This window comes from Talpa europaea (genome assembly GCF_964194135.1).
Source record: "Talpa europaea genome assembly, chromosome: 14".
NCBI classification, from domain to species: domain Eukaryota; kingdom Metazoa; phylum Chordata; class Mammalia; order Eulipotyphla; family Talpidae; genus Talpa; species Talpa europaea.
In genome coordinates this window covers 6,769,910-6,795,349 of record NC_140082.1, presented here as the reverse complement: position 1 = coordinate 6,795,349, position 25,440 = coordinate 6,769,910, and the positions used below count along the sequence as shown (strand labels likewise).

The following is a 25,440-nucleotide window of genomic DNA, read 5'->3' as shown; positions in this document are numbered from 1 at the left end:
GGGAAGAAGCCCGTGTCCACGTCCACCTGGCGGTCAGGAGGTGTCACTGCAGGCGGCCAGAGGACCGATGGAGGATGGGGTCCTTCCCGGAGCCCCCCTGGGCCGCATGGCGGTGGCCAGTGTGGCTCCTGGCGGGGCGGCACTGATGTCAAAGGTTCCCGGCTGCCGCTGTGCGCGGGGACGACAGCTAAGCCTCCTTCGTGGAGCTCCGGACGCTGGGCTTGGCTGTGGACACCAGCTAAACCTTCCCAGAATTATCACCAGAGCCTCCGGGTTAGGACTCGGGGTGGAGGGGATGATGGGGTACCTTCTAGGCACGGAGAGCCCCCAAGTGTTCAGGGCTGGAGGTAACTCGGGAGGCACAGGCCCTGTCCCCACAGCCACCCCCTCTGCCTTCCTCAGGGTACAAGTGGCTGCACCCCAGCGAGCGGGCATCAGATGGGGTGATTCAGACCAGGTCAGAACACCTCGTGTGCCTGATGAGGGCTGAGCCCCGCGCTGCATGGTGCACAGCGCACGCCCGGTTCTCGGTTCGCTCCTCAGCACTTCGAATGCCGCAGCCAACGGGTAGAATGAAGGGCAAATAGATTTTCATTAACCGGAGGGCCCCGGTCACCAGCAGGGGGAGTCACGTGGCTCCAGAACTGCCCACCGACTCGGCAGACCCCTGAGCTCTGGCCCTGCTTCCCCAGCTGCAAGCCAGGGGTCAGCGTGGCCGCCTGGCGCCTACCTCAGGGGGAGCCCGGCCAGGGCCAAAATGCCCGCAAGCTCCGGGGAGAGGAAAACCAGGCCCTTCTGCCGTGGCCGGCGACGCGCCTTCTCGGGCCTGTCTGCCCCGCCGCCGTCCGCTGTAGCGACGGGAGTCCAGCCCCTCTCTCCGGTGCAAGCGTCATTAAATAGTTCAGGCAAACACACGCCTGGCTCCCCTGGTGCTTCCTCGCCTGGGCCAGGTGCCGAGGGGCTGCCTCTGCCCTCCCGCGCGGCTGGGGCTGCGGCTGGGGCGGGATGGGACCTCCCCCCTCCCCCCAGCGCGAGGGACGCCGGCTGGTGTGGACAGAAGTGACCAGAGAGCAGCCGCATTTACAAAGCAGAGACTCTTTTATTAATATGCCAGAAATCCGGAAACTGGGTTTTCTAGGCAACCGATCGCCAATGTACAAAACCTTGCAGTGTCACGCCCGCTGTCCCTAGAAATGATTGTCTCACGGTGTGGAGTAAGGCTGGGGTGGGGGAGGGCGCGAGGAGGGGCGAGGTGGCATCCCCCAGCGTGGGGGAGGTCTCCTGGTCTTAGGGGTCCCCTCCAGCTCTGCTGTGGGCGGCAAGGGCGTCAGAGTGGGGTGATGTCTCGTGTCACTCAGACTCTCAGCCCTGGGCGAGCCCTGCTTCACGGGCCTGTGTACAAGCTGGAGGGTCCTCGTGGCAAGGCCCCTGGCGACCCCACGGGGAGAGCTGACCTCATCTCACGACGAGGGCGCCCCCCACCGGCTGGAGTCCAGCCTGTGGGTACAACTGCTCCGTGGCCCTCACGGCCCTGGCTGTGACCAGGCCTTCCCCACACAGGGCTGGGGGTACTGGCCTAACCCCGCCTGGCCTGGTGCCCCCTAGGTTCGCAGCCCCCCGGGGGACTGGCCCCTGTCCTCACCACCCATTTCACTGCACAAGAGCTGAAAGGCACCGGGTTGTGCAAATACAGCTGCCTCTCTGGAGGGGAAGGGGCCTGGCCTGGGGCTCGGTGCCGATTCCCCAGGGCCAGCGGCCCTCCAGACAAGAGGATAACGTCAGGCTCCTGATCCCCTGTGGGAATCTCAGTGGTCCTCCCAAAAGGCTGTGCTTTTAAAACAAGTGACCACCACTGCTCCCTGGGTGAGGGACTTGGGGGAGCCACCCCTCCAGGGATTGCAGATGGCCCGGGAGAGGGGCTGGAGAGCCAGGTACTGAGCTCCTGGGATCAGCCCTGTCCTGCTGGGTGAAGGTCGGGGCGAGAGGGGCCTCTGCCCGCTCGCCTTCCTGTCATGGGAGGTAGTTGGAGAGCTGGGGTGGGACCAGGCTGCCCAGTGGGGCAGCATCCCCTGCCGTTCTACCACCTCTGCCTCCTGCACGGTGCTAGGTCTGCGGCCCTGGAGAGCCGACCCCAGCAACCACCAACCTCAGCTCTGACCCTGCCGCTGCGGCCTCCACCGCACCCTGGGCCCGGCATCCTGACGGCCTTCTGGAGACCCAAGCGCTGCCCCGACCCCACTGACCTCAGATGCGCTTAACTGAGGGCCCCCCAGAACATACTTCTGCACCAACCATTCCCGCTAGCGAGGACTTTGGGGTGAGCAGAAGCCCCACTCCTGCCTCTGCTAAGCCCACTTCATGGAGGGCGATGGCCAAGGTGAAGGGTGCCGGGCCAGGCAGCCAGGCCGGCTCAGCCTGGGGCTGCTGTGGACGCCCTCAGGGGCACGCGCACTCTGCTCCATTCTCATCTTTTCTGCCTGTGCAGGGCCCGGGCTCTTGAGCAGAACCCGACTTAGCCAAGGCCCTCCTGCTCCACAGGAAAACCGCAAGGAAAGGGGACTCTGGGGAGAAAGCCCCCTCCCAGGAATCAGTCCAGAATGGCAGCTCTTGCCTGCTTTCCTCCTCCCCAGGGCCTAGAGGCCACAGGCCATCTTAGGATTTTTCAGCAACAAGAGCAAAAACCAAAAATGAGAAGTGTACAGGGCCAGGGCCTGTGCCCCGGGCAGTCTCTGCAGCCCAGAACCAGCTGGGAACTGACCTCGCTGTAGAACCGCACCCCTGGATTATTCCCCCCCTGAGCCCGAGGCACGGGTCCCCCCGAAGTGGGGGACATTCTGTGACATGATCATAGAGATGCAAATACCCCAAAGATGTGGGGCCTTTCCTTCCTAAGTGGTTCTGTCCCTAAAGCAAGACACAGAGGCCCCATGATGTGGGGGTCTGGGGGGCAATGAGGAGGCTGTCAGCTGGGACGTGGGTCTAGAAGGGGCATCAGGAAGCCGGTCTGGAGCGGCCGGGGGGAGGGGGACTGGCCCACTTTGAAGGCAAGCCCTGCGGCGCTGGCAGGACCTACACAAGTGGTCTGGGAAGGGCCCTTCTGGAGCTTTCCATGCCACCAAGGGCTCCCAGGAGCCCTCTGGGCCCCTGCAAACCAACTGACTTATGGGGTTCGGGAACACCGGGCAGGGGGTTACAGACTGAGGCCATCTTGTCTGTCATTCCCTCTTCCTCTATATAAATATGTGCATATATAGGGACGTGTGTGTACACCTGCACACACACGGTCTCGATACGTCGTAGTAAAATAATACTATCGTGTTATTGCATAGAAGAGATGGCTTTCTCCAGCGGGGCTTAGGTGATGGTCTGCGAGCGCTGGCGGCCGCCTGCGGGCTGCCTGGCGGCGGGGAAGCCACTGCCGCTGAGCTGTCGCTGTTCCTCCTGCTTCCGGGCGTGCTCCTCGTACCACTCCTACAGCAGAGAGCCGACAGGGTGCTGAGGGGGCCGTGCATCCCGCCATGCATCCCCCCAGCCAGCCCTGCACTGCCCCGGCCTGACCAGGTCCCCGGGTCACCCGGGCTGGGCGTCTGTGACCTCCCAGCCGAGGCCGGCAGCAGGGGGGAGGTGTCTTTACAGCTGAGAAAATAGGAACTCAGAGCAGAGAGCAGATGGGGTGCTCACCCTACTCATATAAAGCAGGGTGCAGTCATCTGCCCCTCTGATGCCCACGGTGCTTCTGCTGCCCCCACTAGGGCTGCGAAGTCATTTTGGCAAAAATCAAATGGCCCACCTGCCTGGACCATTTCTGTGACACCTGCAGGACGGGGTTCCCCAAGGGGCTAGGGGATTAGAAGTACCCCCTATGCTTTGAAAGAGTCAGAGTCGCAGAGCTTTAGAGGTTGGAAAAGCACCGAGATGCCCTAGGTGTGCCCCCTGTTACAGGGGGAACATGGAGGCCTGGCAGCAACCCCCAGTCCTGAGGTTATTAGCCCCATGTCTCTCCCACTGTATCTGCCCCAGAACCCTGGCCGGGGCTCGTGTTTCCAGAGAATGCCAGTCCCCCAGGGTGCCTTTGGGCATGGTCTGGTGACCCCTCTAACCACAGAGAACAGCACGGGCACAGCGCTGGCACAGGAGACCCTCCCCAAGCCCCGCCCCCCCCCCCCGGAAGGGAAGCCCCAAGGCAGGGTGGCCAACCCGCATGTTGCTTTGCAAGATCTTTTCCTTACCTGCTAATGAGGAAAGGCTGGGAGATTTTGTTTGGGGAAAAGAAAGGGCGGGGGGGGGGGGGGGGGGAGGGGGGGACTTCTCCTTTCTCTTAAATTAGAATGGAAAAAGCAAATAGTCAAAAACCCTAAGAGACCTGGGCACAGCGGGGTGGCAGGCCCACTGGGGAGCGTGGGAGGGACCTTGAAACAGGCCTGCTCTTTGAGGAGCGAGTCCTCGCCAGCCCAGCGTGCCTGCCCTGGCCCTGCCCGGCCGACTCTTGCCACGCACGCGACGTGCACAGCTGGCTCAGAGCAGGAAATGGAGACAAGGCTCCGCAGAGAGCACAGCGGCAGAGACCAGACAGGAGTGCTGCCTACCAGGGGAACCGGGTCTGGGTTCAAGGTGAGCCCCCCATCCCCCCAGGGCCCCCCAAACCCAAGTCCGGGACACTGCTGCAAGTGGGCCCAATGAGTGGTCTCAAATCTCCCCAGCAATCCTCCCACCCTTACTCGGGCCGGGGGGCGCCCCATCCAGCACTGGGGGCCTCTCAGGCAGGGGCTGGGCAGGGTGGCCTGGGCGCTCCCACCTGAATCTCCTCCTGGTACATCTTCAGGCTCAGGTCACTTTTGGTCCTTGATCTCCGCCCCAGGAACACCACGGTGTTTTGCTGAAGAACAGCAGAGGCTGCAGGGCCAGGCCGAGCCCTCACCCGCTCCTCTGGCTTTCGTCACCGTGCCACCCAAAGGTGTCACCAGGAGCTGAGGGGCGGGGTGACGGGCAGCTACAGCCCCCCTCCCGTGGTCGGGCTGCTGCCCCTCACCTCGTATCTCTCCATCTGGGACAGGATCTTGAGCAGCTGGGAGACGTCGGAGGCGGCTCCCCGCACCTCCCGGTACGGCTTGAGGATGGCGAGCAGCTCGTCTTTGGAGATCTCCTTCTCAAGGGTGATGCCTCCGTCAACTGCAGGAGGGGGGGCAGCGTGGGAAGGAGCCTGGGGTCCCCCTCTGGCTGGGTGGGGGTCAGTCACTCTCCCACTGCCCCTGCGGGCACACACCTGGGCCAGCCCCACAGGCCCTGCCCTCCCACCGCAGGGCCCCCCTGGCCCAGAGCGCCGGGCAGGCAGCCCCTTGCAGGGGATAGCGAGGGTTGGAGGGGGTCCCCAAAAACATTCAGGCAGCTTAATACAATAGAGATTTGGAAACCAGCAATAAGTACAGGACAGTTTTGATGAAGAATCTGGAAAGAATGAAGGCCCAGGGAAGGGCCGCTCGGCAACGCGGTTGACAGCCCTCACACCTTGACAGCCCTCACACCAAGGCGTGCGTGTTACTCAGAGACATGGAGACAGAAACCGCAGAGGCAGTTTCTGGGGTGGGTGGGGTGGGGGGTTCTGGGGAACAGGCCGCTGTGTTCACATTAGCACCTCCACCGCGTGATCTTTCTTAAACTGTGATGTGTCATGGGTGTTTTTCTGTCATTAGACATTTGAAATCAGTGCAAATGAGAGGTCTAGGAAGGCAGAGAGAGCAGCTGAGCCGCCAGCCCACCGCCCGGCGTGCGCCCCAGCTCCCTGCTCACCTTCCGAGTCCTGGTTCTTGCGGCTGAAGTTCATGCGGAAGACGAAGGCCTCGAGGATGAAGGCCACGATGATGGTCATCACCACCTGCGGGCACGGGGCAGCAGGGAGAGAGACCGTAAGTGAGCAGGGGAGAGGCCATGGCCCCACCTCGGAGCCTGGATCCCGGGCCCCTGAGCCACCACCCGGTGAGCAGGGGCTGGGGACCATGGAGGACGGGGCTCCCGGTGCCTACCATGGTCACGATGTAGAAGGTCATGAAGTAGAGGCGACTCCAGTGGGAGGTCTGAGAGGTGACGCCTTCCTGGAGGCAGGGAAAGGGCCAGTGAGTGGGGGCTGGTTGCTGTCCGCTCAGCGGCTCCTGTGCCCTGGCCCTTTCCAATGGGTTGAGGGAGACGCGGAAGGTGGCCTTCTCCCCAGGGTCTAGAAATTCCTCCGGGTGCATGAGCCCTGGACACTCCCAGGTCTGTGTCCCCAGGAGGCACAGCACTTGGAAGCGGTTGGAGACTAGGAAATGCCCCAAACCAGCAACCCTGGCCAGGCTCCTGACTGAAGTCACTCGCTTAGCGGTGAGTGGCGGCCAGAGGCCGACCGGCATCTCTGGCTGCCAGGGCGTGTGCAGGGACAAAAGCCAAGTCCAGCAGACTTGGAGAGGGGTGGGGTGGATCCTCAGGCCCAAAGCTCCTGGGTCAGGTCCACGCTGTGACCTCGCTGTGGAGCCCCGACCTGTGACCCAAGACCTACAGCCCGCAGGGCATGGGAAGGGCAGTGTACCACACTGGGGGAGGGGAGGCCTGGAGCTGCCTGGGATAGTGGGAAGACACCCAGGAGCAGAGCAGGGTCCTTACCATGATGATGTACCAGTTGTTGACAACTGTGAGCTCGAACAAGGTCACTGCCAACAGGAAGAAGAGAACCATCTCAGGCAGACCCACTTTCCCAAGTCAGTTTCAAGGGGCCTTTCTCCCCCATCCTGGGTATCACACCCCTAAATGATGGCGCCCTCATCTGCCAGCTTCGAGAGATCAGCTCAAGAGATCAGCCACGGCCCTTGCCGCATGCCCAGCTTACAGGGCCTGCTGCCACTGTGACCAAAAGGGCAGACCCTTGGCCACGATAACCTGTGCTGGGCAGGGCTGGACGGGGTACTTGGTGAGGATCTGGGATGCCACGAGGGGCTCCCCCTTCCTCTTGGAGAAGCTGCGTCTGGTAGAGCCACAGCCCTTCTCCTCCACCCCTCCATGGGAGTTAGGAGCAGAGTTGTGCGGACCTGAGCTGGGGCCGTGCAAAGGCACTGAGGCAGGCTGAGCGGCTGACCCCGCCTTGGCTGGAGTTGTTTCTATAGTACTGGCTGTACCCCCCGCCCCCGACAGGTACCAAGCTCTTCTGCTCCTGATACTGAAAACATAGCAGCAAATGGACTAAAACCTGGGTCCTGAGAGAACCCTGGGATCTGGGCTGCACTGCACCTCTCAGGCAGACAAACCACACACTCCATCCTGACCAGAGGGCCCCAAGAGTGGCCGGGGGCTTGGGACGGGGAGGCCTCGGACAGCTGCGCCCACCACACCTGGGACCTGCGCGACAAAGGCAGCGGCCCGGGGCGCCTGCCCATGATGTCACTCACCAAAGCTGTTCAGGATGTTGTCAAAATTATTGAGATAGTAGTAGCCTTCCTCCACCACGGTCCTGTTGCCCACGGTGTGATTGAGCCAGCGGTAGGAATCTGCTACTGTGCTCGAGCTGGCGGGGGGGACGCAGCAGGGAAGGGGGTTAAGCAAACCAAGGGATGTCCCACAAAGCTGTGCCCTGCCACCGCCCGGTCCCTGCCCGGTGCTGGTGGGAATCCCCAGCTTGTCCCCCCTTACTGACCTCTCTCGGCATTTCTCTGCTCCAACTAGGCCCCCCCTCAGGCACCCAAGGGAGACACTGCTAGGGAGGAGGGGAACAGAAGGCAAGGGTTCCCCGGCATTCGCCCTGGAGGCCAGGGCTGAGGTAGCACCCCAGGGAGGGGGCGTGGCTCTCCGCAGCACCTGGGGAGGGTTCTAACGGCTGACCCTGCTCTCAGGTCTTATTCGCTGCTCTCTTTCCAACCCTTTCTGGCTGATTTCTTAAAATCCATGCCAGTGTCTCTGTGCCTGCTCCTGGGCCGCCAGGGAGCGTGTCAGGAAGGCTCTTGCCTGTCTCAGACACACGAGGTGGGGTCTGGAGTTTGTGCTTTTGAGCAGTTCCCCTGGTGATTCTGATGCACCCTCAAATGTAACCCACCCCTCTGGGGTCTGGTTCCAGGCTGAGCTCAACACTCCAAATGTTGTTGAGGCCTCAAGGGCCGGTTTGCGGGAGAACACTGCAGGGTGAAGTGACGGCAGAGCCCTCCACAGCGGTGGCCCAGGAAGAAGGGAGGAGGAGAGAGGGAGCCGTCAGGAGGCTGTGCTCCCAGCAATCCAGCCCACCCTGGACCGTCCTAGCGTCTGTCTTATCCTAAGAGGCGGACCCCGTTGATGCGTCAGGTCCCAGATGCTGGGACTTGGGCCTCCAGCCTCAGCTCAAAGGGCGAGCAGATCAAGGCCCAATGGGAGTGCAGTCCCAGCCCATGCAGGGGGCTCGCGTCCTCACTTCAGAGACTACCCCTGCATCAGGCCCCTCCCTGCAGCCAGGCAGGGGTTCCCAGGGCTAGAGGCGTGTGTACTGGGCGCGCTCAGGCCCTCCGGAACATGAGCTGCTGCGGGCAGTGGGCTGAGCACACTCACTTGCAGCAGTTGGGGTAGAGGATCCCACAGAAGCATTCCATGCCCACGATGGCGAAGGAGTAGTAAAAGATGAGCAGGGTCAGGCCCAGGCTGGGGAGGAGGGTCAAAAGGGACAGGGTGACTGAGGGCCAGGCAGGGACCGGCTCCTGCGCAGCCCCGGCCTGCTGGACCCTCTGTGCTCACTGTGGACAGGCATGCCCCTAGCCAGGTGCACCAACTGGAAAGTGCCTGCAGGGAAGGGGCCTCTGATTCAGGTCTGGGGTCAGAAACGGCTCGATCAGGACTCTATTAACAGATGCCCCTTTACCTGAGATTCACCCCTTACCTGTGAAGGTAGACTCACAGGTGACCCCTTACCTGTGAATGTAGACACAGGTGAGAAGTGAGTTGACAGCTCCCTGCCCTCCCTACTCAGTGTCTCAGGCAGGTCAGAGGAGCAAGTGCTGGAGGAGACCTCTGTGCTCAAGAGTCCGGTCTCCTTGAAGCCCCGCCGACCCTGCGGGCCAGTCCCTTCCGGGAATCCTCCTCTCCCCGCCCCCAGCAGCGCCCCCACCCTCCTGGGGCACAAGCCCCGCAGTGCCTGGCCCTGGGGGCCAAGAGGCAGGGCCTTACCTGGCCATACGGGGCAGCAGCTCAAACATGGTGTCCAGCACGTTGCGGTAACGGGTTTTCAGTTTGAACAACCTGAGCACGGGAAGAAGGCCGGGTCGGCTCCAGATCACCCGTGGCTGCTGTGTGGCTGGCCACGGCCCCGTGAGCGAGAAGGGCTGAGGGCCCGCAGCTCATTCACCTAAGCCTGCTTCCATCCCCCAAGTCAGCCCGGCACTCGCCCAGGTACTCGCCCTGGGACATGGGGCCAGGTGGCCGCACGTGTCTTCTCAGTCCTCACTCAGGTGAGGACAGTCTATTCTCCACAGGTTACAAAGCCAGCCGGAGAATCGTGGCAAGACCTTGCTCAAGACACTGGGGCACCCCCGCGGGGAGGGGACAGACGCGAAGGCCCACGAGGAGCAGGAGCAGCAGGCAGGGGTCAGGGGACCAGACCCTTGCCTGGCAGGCCCAACCTCGCCTCCAGGGGCACATGGCAGCAGGCTCTCCAGAGAGACACGTCTGCACGGCCTTCCTACCTCCACCTCTCCTCAGGAGGAAAACCCGGCTGCTGAAGACACAGCAACCTCCATCTGCACAGGGCCCTGTGGATTTCTGGCAGCGGTCCCCAGAAATGCCCCTCCTGGCCCTCAGAGGATGCGGCTCTCTGGTTTATGACTGTGAGCCTATGTGTCTGTGGCTGCAGCTGCCCCCACCGTGGGCCGAGTTCAACTGAGCCGTGTCCACAGTCAGGGTGACCAGGGTCTGGTGATGTGAGGGGCCCGCAGGGTGGAAACAGTGACAGGCTCTGACCCCAGGCTTGCGAGTCTCCTTGCTCCAGCCGGGCACTTCCCAGCCCACCCCAAGGCCTTCTAGGCCCTCCCCGCTGCCCGCCTCCCCTCCCCATCCCGGCCTGTCCAACTCACCTCAGCAGTTGGAGGGGGCGCAGGACCACTATGAAGTAGAAGGGCTCCATGTTGAAGGCCAGAGCGAGCAGTCCCAGGAAGGCGAATGCCGTGACCGAGAAGTCGAACCTGGTGGCAGAGGGACGGGCCGGCCATTCATTCAGCCCACCCGGCCACCCTCCTGGCTGGCCCCATTCCTGGCCTTGCTGTCCCGGCTGCCACTCAAGGGCCCACCACCAGCCAGGCCAGAGAGACAGCGCCATGGTGCCCGTTGCAGCCAGCCTGGGAGAGGATTCCTGTCATGTCGGGTTCCTGAGGTTGATGGGCCAGGCCCCCGCTACAGCTCAGAGGTCATGGGCTCTGACCCATGGGGCAGAAAAGCTTGGAAATCCCCTCCTGAGGGTCCTTTCTGCGATGGACTAACCAGGGCTGGCAACCAGAACGAAGTTACTAAGGAAGAGGCAGGGCTGCAGGGAGATGGGGCAGCTCTGCTTAGACAGAGGGACCCCTCCTCTACCACACACATCGCAACCCCAAAACAGCAAGTACGGGGCTGCCTGTTCTGCCCAGCCGCTGCTCTGTGAATGTTAACTTGTTTATTCTCTGCCTGGTTTCATGTCCAGAGGGACAGTGCGGGTGGCCTGGGAGTGAGGTTAGAGCCAGGGCAGGCAGACCTGCGATGGGGACGGAGGCCTTGGCCCCGCCATAGGCCTTGAACCTTCTTCCTGCAACGCAGGCACAGGGCGTGTGCTCTCAGACAGGGCTAGGAACCCGCTCTGCACTTACAGGTTCCATCCGGAGGACAGGTACTCCACGGGGCCCAGGCCGGCCACTTTCAGGAACAGCTCCACCCCGTAGACTGCAAGAGGAGGGCAGCAGTGAGCAGCACCCCCCACCCCAGCCCTGGCTCAGTGTCCGCCCTGCGTCACCCCCAGCTCCGCACTTGAGAGCGGGCTCTGGAGGAGCCCCCGTCAGCACACTGAGGCCTCTTGGGCAGCGGAGCTGAGGCAGGGGCTGCAAGGGACGAGGGCACTGGGCAAAGAAACCACCCGCGAAGGCCCAGAGGTGAGAGGGGAGGGCGCTGGTCAGGGGCAGGCACGGGCATGCAAGGACCACCTATGACTGGAAAGGCGGAGACTTGACCCTGACGGCAGCGGGCATCCTGAGAGAGTTTAATCAGGGAAAGGGGGGCAGACTCAGCTTCTGCTCCATCCTGAGAACCAGAGAGAAGAGCCCCGAGCTCGGCAAAGCCGTGGTGGCAACTTACTCGTGAGAAAGACGAGGTTACTCCAGGGCACGTGCTTGGAGAAGAAGTTCCCACCTACACGGGGAGGAGAGGCAGCTGCTCAAGAGGTGGGCGGAGTGCACGTGGGGCGGCCGGACCCCCAGGCGGGGCTCACCTTTCAGCATGAACGTCTCCACCAGGACCCAGACACCGTTGATGGCCACCACCAAGTCTGTGAAAGACAGGCCCATGAGGGATGCGGGAGTGCGGGCAGGGGAGGTTCCGGGGGTGGGGGGCGGGGGGTGCATGCAGCGGAGCGGGGCTGCCAACCCCCACAGGCCAGACGCTTCTCCCCACCTAGTGCCTGTCCCATGAGCTACAGCCACCAGCGGCTTTGCAGAGACACAGCTAGGGGCTGCTAAAAACTGTTCAGATAACAGTGAAGTTCCAGTAAGTTCCACCGATTAGCTCAGGTTGGTGTAAAAGAGGAACAACATCCAAAATTCAAGTATTGGGACACTTGAAAATCAGGATTTTAAGGCGGGAACTCTGGATAAGTGAGAGTGATGGTGTTAGGGAAAACCCCGTGGTCCTGAGCTTGAGTGAGAAAGCGCGGGATAGACTCACGATAGTTTATCGTGAAAAAGAACATTCCACCTCCGTCGGAGGAAAGCCCTAAAAACAACAGCCAACTTCAAATAAGGAGCCCACAGGCATGTCCAACCCGGGTCTCTAAGCAGCGCTCCCCGCCCGCTGGAACCACAGCACTGTGGATGGACTGGACCCGCCCAGCCCTGCATCAGCTCAACTGCCCAAGAGACGCCACTGTGCGGACGGGGCTCCTCCGTGCAGCCCCTTCCGGAGTCATTAGCCCAGGCGGCTGCTGAGCGTGGAAGGTGGCTACTGGGGGGGGGGGGAACCTTTATTTTAAGTCAGCTTAAATGAAAACAGCCACCACTCTAGATGTGACTGCTCCTCCTGGGAAATGAAAGAAACAAGACTCAAGGGCAAGCCATCTGCTCCTCCCCTCGAGAAAGAGGGGAAGGGACGAGGAGGAATCTACAGAATAAAATAGACTTAAGCGACGTTATCAACCAACCACTCCGTGGTTCTGGATTTTGCTTCTGAAACTCTGGTCTGGGGAGGGGACGGTGAGCCCGGGCGGGAGGTGGCGGGCACCAGTGCCACCGGGCGACGGCGCGTGGGCCGCGCTGCGCTCTCTGTTCTACACGGGCTCAGCGGGACCCCGGGACTCAGCTCTTGAGCCTCCGCCTTCTGGAACAGTGAGAGGTGTAGGAGGAAAGGGCCAGAGCTGAGTTCTCATACTCACACATGAAATACTGGAAGGCCTTGGACTTCACGAGGATATTAATTCCTATTGGAAGAGAAGAAAGGTTCGTGCTGACATCTTCAGAGGCCACGGCCCTTCCCCTACCTGGCACTGCACTGGGCAAGCAACCAGGGTGCTGCTGCCCGGAGGTAAAAAGGGACCCCCAACCTCAGAGGGATGCCCCGGTACAGGACAGTGCCGACGAGGGGTTTGAGGGGTCCCAGCACCCGAGGCAGGACGGAGCTGAGCCAAGGTCAGCTGGCGGCTGCTGGAAGCGAAAGCGCCGTTACTCATCCACTTAAACGATGTCGCCCGTGGAGTGGACACTCCTCTAAGGTCGAGTGCCCAGAGGCCTCGCCAGGGAGAAATCAGAGTGACCACAGCATCTTCACCCTTCTCTGAAGCCTGACCTGAAGCTTCCCATGATGGTGCTGAGCTACCCATGCTCCCAGGTGGAGCTTCAAAACCAGCCTTAAGTGAAGAGGCAACTATTTGGTAAAGTAAGTAAATAAATAAATACAGGCATCCCGATTTAAAATCTGAATTTTATACCACGCCAGCATGACCCATAGATCAGGCCATCAATGCCATCAGGAGGGAAACCAAAATCCATTATCAGATAAAAAGGCAGAGGGTATGATATCATCCTGTTTCAAAGATGCCCAGAAAAATAACACAGCAGAGTGACAGTGGTTATCTCTGTGTAGTGATTTTTTGTTTTCTTCTAATTGTTGGGCTTTGTAAATTTTCTTCAAAGAATGAATATTCATTTTACAAGCATCTTTGCTTTGGTTTTTAAGCTTCCTTCCTAGTCCAACACTTATTTCCCCGCTAGGGTAATCACACTGTTTCTTTCTTTTTTTTAAAATGTGTATTTATTTATGCATACAAGAGCTGGGATGCAGGCCAGAAGTGTGGGGAAGGGAGTGAGAAGATTCACCAGAGCCGGAGCGGGGAGCAGAACAGACGGATCTACTGAAATACACTGCTGAGGGGAGCAGCGGGAGAATCAGGAGAGGTCTGCTGCACCATGTGGGTAGCTCCCTGGCCAGGGATTGAAGTCATGATGCAGGGGCTGCTGATAGCTTCATAGTGCTGAGACTTAACCCCTTGCATCACCAGGGAGGCCCACACTTTTCTTTTCTACACACACACACACACACACACACACACACACACACACACACACACGAGCATGCTATTTGAATGCTCATCTGTGGTCTCCAGAACCTCTGTGTGTGCCCAGCACTAGGCGCCCACCAGAGGGCCTTACCTTTGAAGATGAGGAACGCTGTCCTGGGAAGCTCATCAAACCAGTGCTCTCTGTTTTTCTTTGCCTGGCCAGGGCAGGGCCATGTGAAAGAGGGCATTAGGACCAGACCAGCACCCAGCCCTCGGGGCTGGGATGCCAGTGCACCTTCCCTGCTCCTGATCCCCCAGCTAACGTGGGGAACAATGGAAACACTCACTCTAGGAGCAGCGGCGCCAGCAGTGTTCACTGAGCACGGAATGTGCCATGCATGGCTCTGCCTGTACATGACCCTGAAAGCGACTGTGGTGGGGCTGATCGCTGTGGTGTTCCCCGTGTGACAAGCACTGGGAGGCTCGGTCACTGGCCTGACACCACAGGTGAAAACGGGACGTGACAGGTTTGGCGCTCTCAGCCAGGACACCATGTGGTGAATGTGCAGGCAAATGCAAGGCCAGAGGCCCTGGGGTAGGGAGTGAGCCCTGAGGTGCAGGGTGCCTAGCCTAGGGCTGAGCAATCCCAGCAGGGAGGGCTGGATGCCGCCCTCCAAAACCCTGTAGGGCTGGGGCTGCCCACCCCTCCCATCTCTCAAGAGTACCCACCTTCCATTTCAAGGCTGCGACTTCGTAGATGTCATAAAAGTCCTTCAGGCTGTCACGAGCAACATGCAAAGCAGAGTAGTGAGCACGCTGGCACCGAGCATCAGCGCTCACGTGACTGCCTGTGCACCCTCTAAGGGGACCCCAGCGCAGCAGGGCACCTGTGGGTCATCAATCGCTTCCTCCCTCCAGGTACCACAGACGTTGCATCAGCTGACTGCCCTGACTGCAGACAACCCCAACCTCCCTGGAGAGGCAGCCCCCCGGTTCTGATCACCCACAGACCAACAGAAATGGAGCCTCGTTCACAGAGACTTAACGGGACCATCGGGACGGAGCCCGGGCTCTCTCCTGTCCCCAGCGGCTGCTGCTTTCCAAATCGAAGAGAAGGGTTTTGGTTATGAGCCATTCAGAAGACCGACACTGCTGTGGGGGTCCCCGGTGCATACTAGGGGGTGTGGGGGTGTCCCCTCTATGCATCTGCTCATGTGGGAGAACCTGGCCTTGCGCTTGGTTGGGGGTGGGAGTGCTGGGCCGGTCCACTCATGAGCCAATATGCTCTTTTCTTAAGTTGCCTTGTACTGAGTTTGGGTTGGACTTTCGTCTCTGTGAAGAAAACTAAAGTCTCTAACAAGTCCCTCTGCCCGACCATCTCCGGCCACACTAGCCAACCTTGGGGCCTGCTCTTACCTGAGCAGAGGTGAGTTGCTCTGATTCAGGGCCTTGAAGGTAAGGTAGCGCTCCCCTGCGCTCATCCGGGGCTTATAGAAGCGCATCAGGCCCTCAAACCGCCTGTAGGAGATGCCGCCAGGCTCCTGCGGGAAGAGGAGGGCAGCAGTGGGGGTGCAGCCCGGCCCAGCCTGGCAGCGCCTCCCTAGGGGTGGCCACTCTGATGCCCAGCTCAATGGGCTGCCAGGTGCCCAGCACACGCCTGCTCAGGGCAGAGGAGGGAGAGCAGGCCCAGCCCCACCCCCGCGCAGCCGCGCTCCTTACCCGGGGGCCGGCGAGCAGCCGGTAGGCGTGCTGGATGGCAGTTCGCTTGTGCAGCAGCAGAGACTTGAACTTGCGTTTCTCGACGTCGTTGAAGGTGTCGAACACCACGGCCAGAAGCTGTGAGGGGAAAGCACAGACTGGCCCCCTGCAGGCAGGGTGTCCCCGAGGTTTGGGGGCTGGGACAGACCATCTGGCTGCCCTCCTGGTGTGGGGAGCTTGTCTCCAAGTCTCAGAGAGGAAGGGCGCTCGTGGCCATGCATACATTTCCTGGCTTCAGATACAGGAGACACTGCGTCTACACTTTCCAGCTCCCTCTGCTCCCACCCACTGCGCACCCCTGGCCAGGCAGCTTCATAGAAGAAGGAAGTGGCGGGAGGAATGCCGGGTTCAGGCCCAGTCAGCTCCCCAAGTGGGCCGGGGAGTCTGTGCGTCCATCCTCAGAGCAAGAGGGAGCCACACTGGGGCTGCATCCTCTGCCCACGCCCTCCTGGAGAGCCAGCCGCAGGCACAGCCCCCACAGTCAGGGCAATGAGGCGGCCTGCGCCAGACACAACATTCTGGAACCACCTCTCACCAAAGCCAGCCTGCAGGACACAGTCTGTGTTCTCGGAGGGCGCTGAGAGGGTGGGAGCAGAGGGCAAAAGAATCCTTTCTGGAAACACTTTCTGTTATGAATATCTGAAGGAAGACTCTTTTGTCCTTTCCACCCTGTCACATCAGTCCCCCACCCTTTCTTTTTTCCCTGTTGGCCCAGGGTCAGCAAACTTTTCCTTAAAGAGCCAGAGAGCAAATATTTTAGGTTCTGAAGGCCAGATGGTATCTGTTGCAACTACCCAGCCCCGCAATTGTGGCAGGAAATCAGCCACGGATGAGGCGTAAACAGCTGGATGTGGCCGTGTGCCAATAAACTTTATATAAAAGACAGGCAGTGGGCCGGGCTTGGGCCCCAGGCTGTCCCTTGCCAAGCCCCATTCCAGATTCCACAGCTGCAAATATCTCACAAATTAAAGCAAGTCAATTACATATCGTAGGTATTTCTGTTTCTAAACTGACAGCAGTCATGCAGGAGCTCTTATATGAACAGGAGAGAGCCAACGTACTTCCTTTTGGCTTTGAGGAATTTTAAAAAGATTTTTTTAAATTGTTTTCCCCTTTTAGCATTTAAGACTTCAACTTTTTTAGATTTTACAGGCCTGTACCAGGCCTGACATGGCGACCAGTACGAGAAAGCTCATGGGAGCATAGAAATAAGACCTGCTGGGGGCCTCTCCCTGATGATGCTGATGTGGGGGGCCCCAGGGGTGACCTGCTGATATCAGGAAAGTTCCTGGGGGCCAGCCTGCCCCCAAACACCTCCACAGTCTTGGGGTGTATGGGGAGCCATGTCTCCTAGTGGAATAGGTTCTGGGCTGGATTTTCCGGTGGGCGTGACAATCGGGGTGGAAACACACAGGCCATTCCTAGGCCGTGGGTGCTGCAGGATGGAGGGGACCAGAGCAGGGCCCTGGAATCAGATGGGCTCATTGACTGCCCAGGCTGTGTAGCTGAGTAGCCGCTCAGGCAGTCTGACCCTGTGTCCTCATCTATAAACTGAGACTCATCTCTGGATTCCCACGGCTTTTGTGTTCATGGGGGTCGTCCTCAGGCAAAGAGCACTCTGCCCAGGCCCGGCTGAGATGGAGCGAGGGCCAGTCTCTATAGCTGCTGTGTCTGCCAGGGGAGTGAAAAGGTGGCAGCGAGGCCTTGGCTTCTACGGTGGCGGCAGCAGCAGTGGCAGTGTCGCCAACCAGGAGGCTGCTTGACTGAGAACCAGTTGGGGAGTTCCCTGCCATGCCACACCAGGGACCCCCAACTCTGCACCCCAGAGCCCGAGGCAAGGCCACTCACCAGGTTCATGATGAAGTACAGCTCAATGGAGAGGTACACGATGAAGAAGACACAGGACCAGGGGTTCCGGGAATAGGAGGGCATCATCACATCTGGAAAGCTGCATTTGCGGAGGGTTACTCTAGGGCCCCCGTCTGCCTGTCCCCATCTCTTTGAAGGACACCTCCTGCTTTCCTGGCCCCCCCACCCCCCCCACCACTCTCAGGGCACGGCTTTGAGAGCACCAGACCACTCCCATCCTTGCAGGGCCCCAGCACCTGCCTGTACAAAGATGTGGAACATTCTCGGCTGGAAAGAGGAGGCCCTGGACACTAGCAGAGGGCAGAAGCCAAAGCAGAGCCCAGACTTACTTGGCTGTGGTCAAGAGGACAAACAAACTGATGATGCTGTTCTCCAGGGTGCTGAAGTACTGGGAGCGGGAGGAAGAGGAAGAGGGCCTTGGCACCCGCGAGGCACACACCAGTCTTCCCCCTCCCACCCACCATCTTGTCCATGGAACCCCTCCAGTGCCTCCCAAGGAACCCCACCAACTCCTCCCAAGGAACCCCAGGGATGGCAGAGAAACAAGCAGAAGTGGAGTCCAGGACTCCACCTTCCTGAATTTGATGCTTCTAGCAGAAACAGCCAACGTTGTCCTGTTCTCCCAGAGAATCGGGTTTAAATAACCAGCTTGACTCTTCTCCACTCAAATGTTCCTATTTTCCAAATCTGATTCTGGAAATGGCTCTCTTAAGGACAGGACAGAGACTCCCTCAGGGCTCAAGTCTAGGTGTCCAGAACTTTTAGGAGCCATAAGCCATGACGAGAGGCCAGGCAGGGTGTCCTTGCCTAATCTGGCTAGGAAGGGTCAGTCCAGTTCCCCGGCCTGAGGAGAAAGGAGGAAACTGACAACGTTGATTACTTACGGGGTCTGAAGGATTAGGGGAAAATAAGTAGAAACCTGGAAGGTGGCAGAAAAACAGAATGGAAAGAGGATTAGAGCAGAGGTCCCAAACCCCAGGCAAGAGCAGCAGGAGGCCAAGCGCATGGCTGTGGGCACAGCTTCCACAGCAGGTGGGGGCTGCAGGGGCATTTCAGGGTCATCTCATCCTAGCACACTGTGTCCAGCATTGAGGGTGGGGACAATAAATCGATTGCTAGCACCCTCAAAAGGATTAGACAAATAAATGTACATGAGTACAGTGTACCGAGAGACAATAGGGAGTGGTGGGGACTGTGGCACTCTGGAGAACACCTGCTCTGTATAAAGGAAGGAAATGTTAGCAGGCATCGGATAAATGCTGTCATTTGAGAAAGTGACCCAAGTACCTTCAAGTCTGTTATTAAACAAGGCTGGATAGCTGCATTTTTATGTTAAGTGTCTAATTTTAAAACACTCACTCAACATTTTCAAGCCAAATTAAATCGATTTGTAGGCTGTGTTTGAAAACCAGACTGTTGGTTTGCAATCTTTGTTTCTGAGAACATGATAGACAAGTAGCAATTTCAAAGGGACCCCGTTGATCCCCTGCTCCCTGCAGTCCAGGGGGAGAAATACCACTCAGTGTCCCCTTTCTCAGAATGGACTGTTCCCTGAGTCCTTGTGATTTGAATGGGAAAAGGGAGAAACTCCACCCTTAGGAGATGTCGGCCCCCGTGGAGCACATGGAAATTCTATCAGCTTGAGGCGGTGGGTGGGAAGACGGGGGAGCTGGTGGCCTGCATCTGCGTGTATCAAGGGGAACAAGCTTTAAAACCATAATGTTGAGCTGCTCAGCAGGGGATGCGGTTACTACGTGACCATTTACAGAAACCTTCCTGATGTGTGAAGCAACGCCATCTATTTGTTGCTGAAGGAAACGTGACTATAAATTAAAATCAGAAAGACAGACATGGCAACGATCAGACGAGGACAGGGGGCCATGGAGGATGGGGGGACTGAGAGCCTGAAATGATACAGAGGCAGCTTCCATTTTATTTCTAATACCTCGTTTCCTATGGTGGGGTCCATGGGGTTGACACCACTTTCAAAACCTTTCTAAACCGGCCCAGGTCCATCTTCCGACACCCGCACATGTGCACCTAGACACGGCCTTGGCCCGGGTTGGGGGGGCTCACCGAGGATGGCGAAGATGATCATGAAGAAGAGCAGCAGCAGCAGGATGTCCATGAAGGGCGGCAGGGACTGGAAGATCTGCCGCAGGTTGCTGGGGAGGAAGACAGCAGGCGGGTGAGGCGTTGGCTGGGGTGGGGCCCCAGGACACGCTGCCTGAGGTCCCCACGGGGCATAGTGGTGGGGGTCTCCAGCCCATAAACACTGAACACCCCTGTGCCCGGCTTCCCGTCTGCCTGGAAGACTGCGCTGAGGGTGAAGGCGAGCTGGGTGGGTCAGCACAGCCCCTCCAGTGCTAGCAGAGCCCAAAGAAGTAGGGGAGCAGCAGGGCACCAAGCGCATGGCCGTGGGCATGGTTCCCACAGCAGGTGTGGGAAGCAGGGGCATTTCAGGGCCTCCTCATCCCAGGACAGTGTCCAGCTTTGAGGGTAGGGCCAACAACCGACCCCTAGTCCACCCTCACCAACATCCCCCCAGTCTGGAGATTTTCCAGATGGGGTCTTCAAGGTAAGTTTAACTCTAGGCCGAAGGTTTAGGTTCATCCCCCAGGCTCAGTGGCATCAAGAGAGCCTGCTGGGGCCACGCAGACATGGCCAAGGCACTGCAGCTGCCACAGTGTTTAGGCAGATACCAGCATCAGAGAGCGAAGCCGGCCCCAGCAGGCTGCAGGTGAGACCCTGGAACCCGCGCCTTGGGTGCAGCACACCTCCCTCTCCGGGGGGCCGCCAGCAGAGGGCAGAGAGTGTGCTGAGAACCTCCCAGTGTGTAGGGTCTGATAGGTCCTTGACTCACTGGGTCCTGCTCCACCGGCCCAGGGGGGCAACCAGGCCACGGCAGCAACTGTCTGAGAGGCTCCTGCCCAGGCCTTACCGCCGCACGCCGCCGCAGTACCGACAGTCCACCAGGAAGATGCAGCGCAGCGCCCGGGTCACCCGCACATGGGACGTCTGCCGTACCAACACCACGATGGCCTCAACGAACTGCACCGCCAGCACGGAGGTCTGGGGGGCAGGCACAGGCACTGTCAGCCCCCACCCAGCCCCTCCTCAGTACCCCGAAGCAAGGGCCGGCTAGATACTGCCCATTCTGGCCCTTCTCTTCTCGCCGGCCCTCTCCTATCTCCAACATCAAGCAGCCCCCAGAGGGGCTGCAGCTACTGGCACAAACATGTGGCCCCAGGACAATGAGCCCAAGAGGAGAGCCCCGGGAGGCCCTCACTCGGAGTGCAGGGTCCCTGAGGACTGCGCCCGTTGTGCCCTCCGATTCTGGGGTACATCTCCCAATACAGGTGCACACTTTACACTGCAAAGTGCCTCTCTGACACAGGTTGCGGGTCAGCATGGGCCTGGAGGCCGGACAGCCCGGGGTGTGAACCCCAGCTGCCAGGACCTAGTTCCCATTCTCTTCCAGCCGAGTGTACAGCAGCGCCCATCAGATGCCTCTCTCAGGGTGACCATGCCCACCCTAAGCTCTGAATCACGTGGGGCGTGTGTAGCACGTGACACAGTGCGACAGCATTGGGGGGGACGGGCCACGCTCACAAGCCTGGGAAGTGCCCCGAAGGTACGGGCTTGAAGGCAACACAGGAGATGACACTATACAGAGATGGACACGTCACCTTGACCATGGTCCGCTTGTGCCGGATGAAGGTGTGGAGGCCCAGCCACCGCAACTTCATGCAGAGTTCAAACACGACCACCATGAGGGCAAACAGCTCCAGGGTTGCGTGGACCTGCAACCAGATGGTGTGGCCATGGCAACACTGCCTGCCTTCCTGCCCCCCTCCCCCCCAAGGTGGGAGCCAGCGGTGCGAATGCAAGCCAGCCAGGTGCCCGACCCACCTGCAGCCAGGGCACAGGCCCTGGGCCAGAGTCAGGCACTCAGAGGGCGGCTTACCCTGGAGTTTTCTTGTGAGCAGAACTAGCGAGACCGGCTGAAGTCAGGGTTCCAGCAGGACCCCAGGCAAGAGGGCGAGCTAGGCCCACTCCCTGCCACCTCTAGCACTTCCCAGGGCTGCCTTGTTTTAAATCTCTTCGCTATGTCTGCCCTTCCAAAATGTTCCTGCCAGAGCACTCACGTAAATGCCAAGCCGCAGCGCAGGCACGGCGGGGGCCTCGCACAGGGAGAGCAGCAGCAGGAGCAGGGCCGTTGACAGCTCCATCAGGTAGAAGAGGTGGTTGTGTGCAAAGAGGTAGGCCGCCAGTGCTCTGGCATTCTTGGGGTGGGTGATAAACTTGTCGTTATTCTCGCCTTCCTGAGAAAACACAGCAGAGGGGAAGGGTCACCCACCTCAGCAGCTCCAAGGCTTCGCTGCCCCAGCTGGCAGCCCCCACGAGCATGTCCTCGCTTGGCCAGTACCCAGGTGCACCCCCTTGCTTCAGAGCTTCAGTGCTACAACCCCCCGTACCACTCTATCATGGAGACACGTCTCAGTGGCCCAGGAGGGGTGCGGGTGAGCCCAGTCCCGGGCTCCGTGCCACCAGGGCCGAGAGCACACACGGCGGCCTGGGAAACTCCTGGGCTGGAAGACTGCAAAATGTAGTTCCTGGATAGTTCCTTAGAGCAAACTGCCAGGGATGAAGGTCTGGCTAGAGGAAGCCACCCACGTGGGGCCCAGAGATGAACACCAGGGCTTGGAATCACCCCTGAGGGGACAGAGGAGGAGCTGCCCCCCCTACAGGGCATAGCGAAGTATCACCCCTGCCACCCATGTGAACCCCAGAGGTGCTCCAGCCTCGGGGCCTGGCGAGAGCATGAACCGGATGAGGAAAAATAAGGAGGCAGCCAGGAGTGGGTGACCTCAGGTCTCTGCTCTCTTCTTCCCGGGTGAAGCCCACCCTACGTCAGAGCTGTCTCAGAGGCTCTGGGGTGAGTGAATCCACAGGTGAGATTTGGGAGGAGGAAAGGGAGGGCGTCAGACACCTCACAGCAGCGAGGGGCTGGACACCGGAGCATACCAGCACACATATGCCGACACACCAGCACACACGTGGTGACACACCGGCACACATGCACCTATACACCAGCACACACCCTCCAAAACACCAGCACACACATGCTGACACACCGGCACACACACACCGACACACCGGCACAACATGCTGATACACCGGCACACACGCGCCGAACACCGGCATGCACACATTGACACACCAGCACAGGCTCCCCACAGCCAGACTACTGCTCTGGAGGCAGCTCCAGACTGCCCTGGGATTACACTTTGTACCAGGGGAAACACACAGTGCAGGATAAAGGGAACATGTGGAGGGAGAACGCTCCACCTTCACAGGATAGTTGGGTAAAGGAGGCTACATTTGCCAGGTATGATGATAAAGTCACTGAAGCTCTTGTAAGAGTTCTAACAGCCTAAGAAAAACGCTGCGGTGACTGACACACCACGGGGAAAGGCAGACCGTGCAGCGGTGGGCACCACGGGACCCATGTGTCATTCTTAACATAATGTGGATGGCGAGTGTCTCAGATTTTTTCCCACATCCCCGTTGTACCTCAGCTTGCTGTAATGCGCGTGTAATATTACTTTTACTTACATAGAAAATGAAAACGTGAGAGAGCAAAGGTGAAGTCAGTGGCAGCCAGCTCAACAGGAAGGGGGTGACCACCACTGGGCCCACCCCCAATGCCCACCACCCCCTCTCAAGTCCCTCCCGATTGCTGGCCCCCAGTGTGCCCCCGAGAAGAGGGAGAAGGGCAGGACAGGCCAGGGGGCCAGACAGGAATCCTGGGGGCAGGCAGAGCCACAAAGCAGGCGCCTGAGACCAGCCCACACAATCCCACCGTGGAGGCACCGCCAGGCTGGCTTTCCAGCCCAGGGACAAAGAGCAGGAACAGGAAGCAAAGCCCCAGCCACCCCTCCACCCACGGTGCCAGGAGCAGTGGGGTCCTGAAGGGGAGACACTCACCTGGAGGTAGACGGCTGCCTCTTGGTAATTCATCTCCCAGTTGTGTCCGGTGGGGCTCGAGGGGAAGCCCTCGTCCCCGGAGCTTGGGCTGGGAGCCTGGGCATCGTGGATGGCATAGGTGCCTCCGTCTGCATTGAAAGAGGAGAGGGTCACCCACCACCAGACTTAAGAGGATAAAGACACCGTTGCCGTGCCCGCCTCTGCTCTTGGGTCGCGTTCACCACCTGCGCAGCCACACTCAGGCCTGAGCGCAGCAGGCGCTGGCCTGGCTAGTTAGCAACAGTTTTCCTCATCTTGTTAAGTGAAAACAAGCAAATCAAAGAGCACACAAAGCTATGCCATCTCTTGGGTGCAATGGGGAAGGAGCAAGGAAACACAGACACCTGCTTATCTTTACAAGAAGAAATAGGAAGGATAATAAAACTCAGTGAAATTGGTTGCCTGCAAGGGGTTTGGAGACGGCCAGAGGGAATGATCTTTTTGTACACTTCTGACTTTTGCAAGCATGTTAATGTTCCCTCAGTTAAAAACCAGGAACAGCTGGGTGGGCCCGTGGTGCAGGAACCAGCATTGCTCTTCTCTGCTGACGCTCAAGCCTTTTCTCCCATGGTCGCCACCCCGGTTTGTTGCCCTGGGCAACAACCTGTCCTTCCTCTCCATCCATAGTCCTTGGCTCTGCTGATTCCACCCCAGCTGTCCAGGGAGGCGACCCAGACGCTGTAAGAGCCCCCGACCTCTCCTGGACAGGACCAGTTTGGACAAGGGCAATGGCCCCAGATCAGCAAAAGTGGGTGAGTGGTTCTACCCGAGATGGAGCGTCCCTGGGCTAGTTAGCGGGGGGGGGGGGGGGGCGGGGGGGGCGGGGGGGGGCTCGCTCCCTGTTGCTGCTGGCTCCAGGAGGGAAAGCCTGCCTGACAAGGAAGCCAGTGGAGAACAAACCAGTAACAGGGAACACACTGCCGCAGCCCTGAGAGCTGAGCAGGAAATCACCCTTAGCGTTTCCAACGCTAGCGGAGAGCCTTTCCTACTTAAGCCTGAGTTGGGCTTGTCACACACTCAGCTGTCTCTTCTGAGCAGCGATGGCCCGAGAAATGACTCTCAACTTGTTAATTTAAGAAGTGAATCTAGGGGGAGGGATTGGGGTCAGAATGGGGGGGCTGCAATTGTATGGGGAATATAAAAATAAAATTTATTATTTAAAAAAAAAAAAAAGAAGTGAATCTAGGAAGAGAGCTGGGTTCCCTGTAATCCACACTCTAAAGGAGGATAAAGAATCAAATGTTTGGAATCAAAGAGTTGGCAGGAAGCAAATGTGTAAAGCTCACGATTGAACAGGAAAAGGGGGGGAACCAGCAGGGGTCACAGGGATGGTGGGTCACAACTGGTTCTTCTGACCTTGAACTGCCAGACGGGACAAATGGCTCATCTATCTGCAAAGCTCCTTCCCACCCAATTTTACAAACATATTCATTGAGGTATGTTTGACACACAATAAACTGAACACATTGCAAGTGCACGCGCTGATGTTCTGACATATGTACACATTTGTAAAACCATCACTACCATCCAGAAAATTTATGTCATCCCTGCAAGCCCCCTACCTATCCATCCCCAGGCAGTCACAGATCCGCTGTCACTATTAGCTGATTCTGCAGCACCTAGAATTTGATAGAACGGAATTGCAGAATGTGTTTTTGGTTTGGCTCTTCCGCTCGGCAGCATGATTCTGAAATTCATCCATGTTGTACAGAGAATAAGAGAAATTCCACGCCCTCACCCAAACCCTTACTTGGTACACCTCAGAAAGTGAAGTACATCCCCCCAGTAGTATATGAGGGTTCCCAGTATTATAAGAGGGTTCCAGTTCCTCCACATCCTCACCAAGAACTCATAAGCTCAATCTTTTTAATCATAACCATTCTCAAAGGCATTGATGGGCACTGAATTGTTTTTCAAGGCAACGCTTTCACTTGCATTTTCCTGATGCCTAATAATGTTGAGCGTGGAGTCTCATGAAGACACACCAAAAGCAAACAAGGAAGCCCCTGCCCCTCTGGAAGTGAAACCAAAGCAAAGGCTTTGAAGGCCAAGAGAGAGGGGCTGGAAGGCATCCACAG

General features: G+C 58.9%; 1 protein-coding gene across 1 annotated transcript in view; it reads right to left on the bottom strand.

The window, feature by feature from the left end:
• Positions 1–3,354: 3,354 nt before the first annotated feature.
• The window catches only part of TPCN1 (two pore segment channel 1), a gene marked incomplete at its 3' end in the record, with an annotated part of 43,139 nt that continues 21,053 nt past the window's right edge, over positions 3,355–25,440 (bottom strand). Inside the window, exons 3-28 of the mRNA XM_084253383.1 lie at positions 23,324–23,451; positions 21,481–21,657; positions 21,022–21,135; positions 20,274–20,404; positions 19,409–19,497; positions 18,217–18,251; positions 17,662–17,720; positions 17,312–17,411; positions 15,425–15,541; positions 15,122–15,246; positions 14,435–14,483; positions 13,857–13,920; positions 12,584–12,628; positions 11,429–11,485; positions 11,296–11,349; positions 10,815–10,887; positions 10,050–10,157; positions 9,148–9,219; positions 8,536–8,625; positions 7,413–7,528; positions 6,634–6,680; positions 6,021–6,089; positions 5,788–5,872; positions 5,030–5,169; positions 4,796–4,876; positions 3,355–3,471 (exon numbers count right to left, since the gene is read on the bottom strand). Coding sequence (XP_084109509.1) covers positions 3,355–3,471; positions 4,796–4,876; positions 5,030–5,169; positions 5,788–5,872; positions 6,021–6,089; positions 6,634–6,680; positions 7,413–7,528; positions 8,536–8,625; positions 9,148–9,219; positions 10,050–10,157; positions 10,815–10,887; positions 11,296–11,349; positions 11,429–11,485; positions 12,584–12,628; positions 13,857–13,920; positions 14,435–14,483; positions 15,122–15,246; positions 15,425–15,541; positions 17,312–17,411; positions 17,662–17,720; positions 18,217–18,251; positions 19,409–19,497; positions 20,274–20,404; positions 21,022–21,135; positions 21,481–21,657; positions 23,324–23,451 — 2,342 coding nt within the window. The remainder of the gene's footprint in view (positions 3,472–4,795; positions 4,877–5,029; positions 5,170–5,787; positions 5,873–6,020; positions 6,090–6,633; positions 6,681–7,412; positions 7,529–8,535; positions 8,626–9,147; positions 9,220–10,049; positions 10,158–10,814; positions 10,888–11,295; positions 11,350–11,428; positions 11,486–12,583; positions 12,629–13,856; positions 13,921–14,434; positions 14,484–15,121; positions 15,247–15,424; positions 15,542–17,311; positions 17,412–17,661; positions 17,721–18,216; positions 18,252–19,408; positions 19,498–20,273; positions 20,405–21,021; positions 21,136–21,480; positions 21,658–23,323; positions 23,452–25,440) is intronic.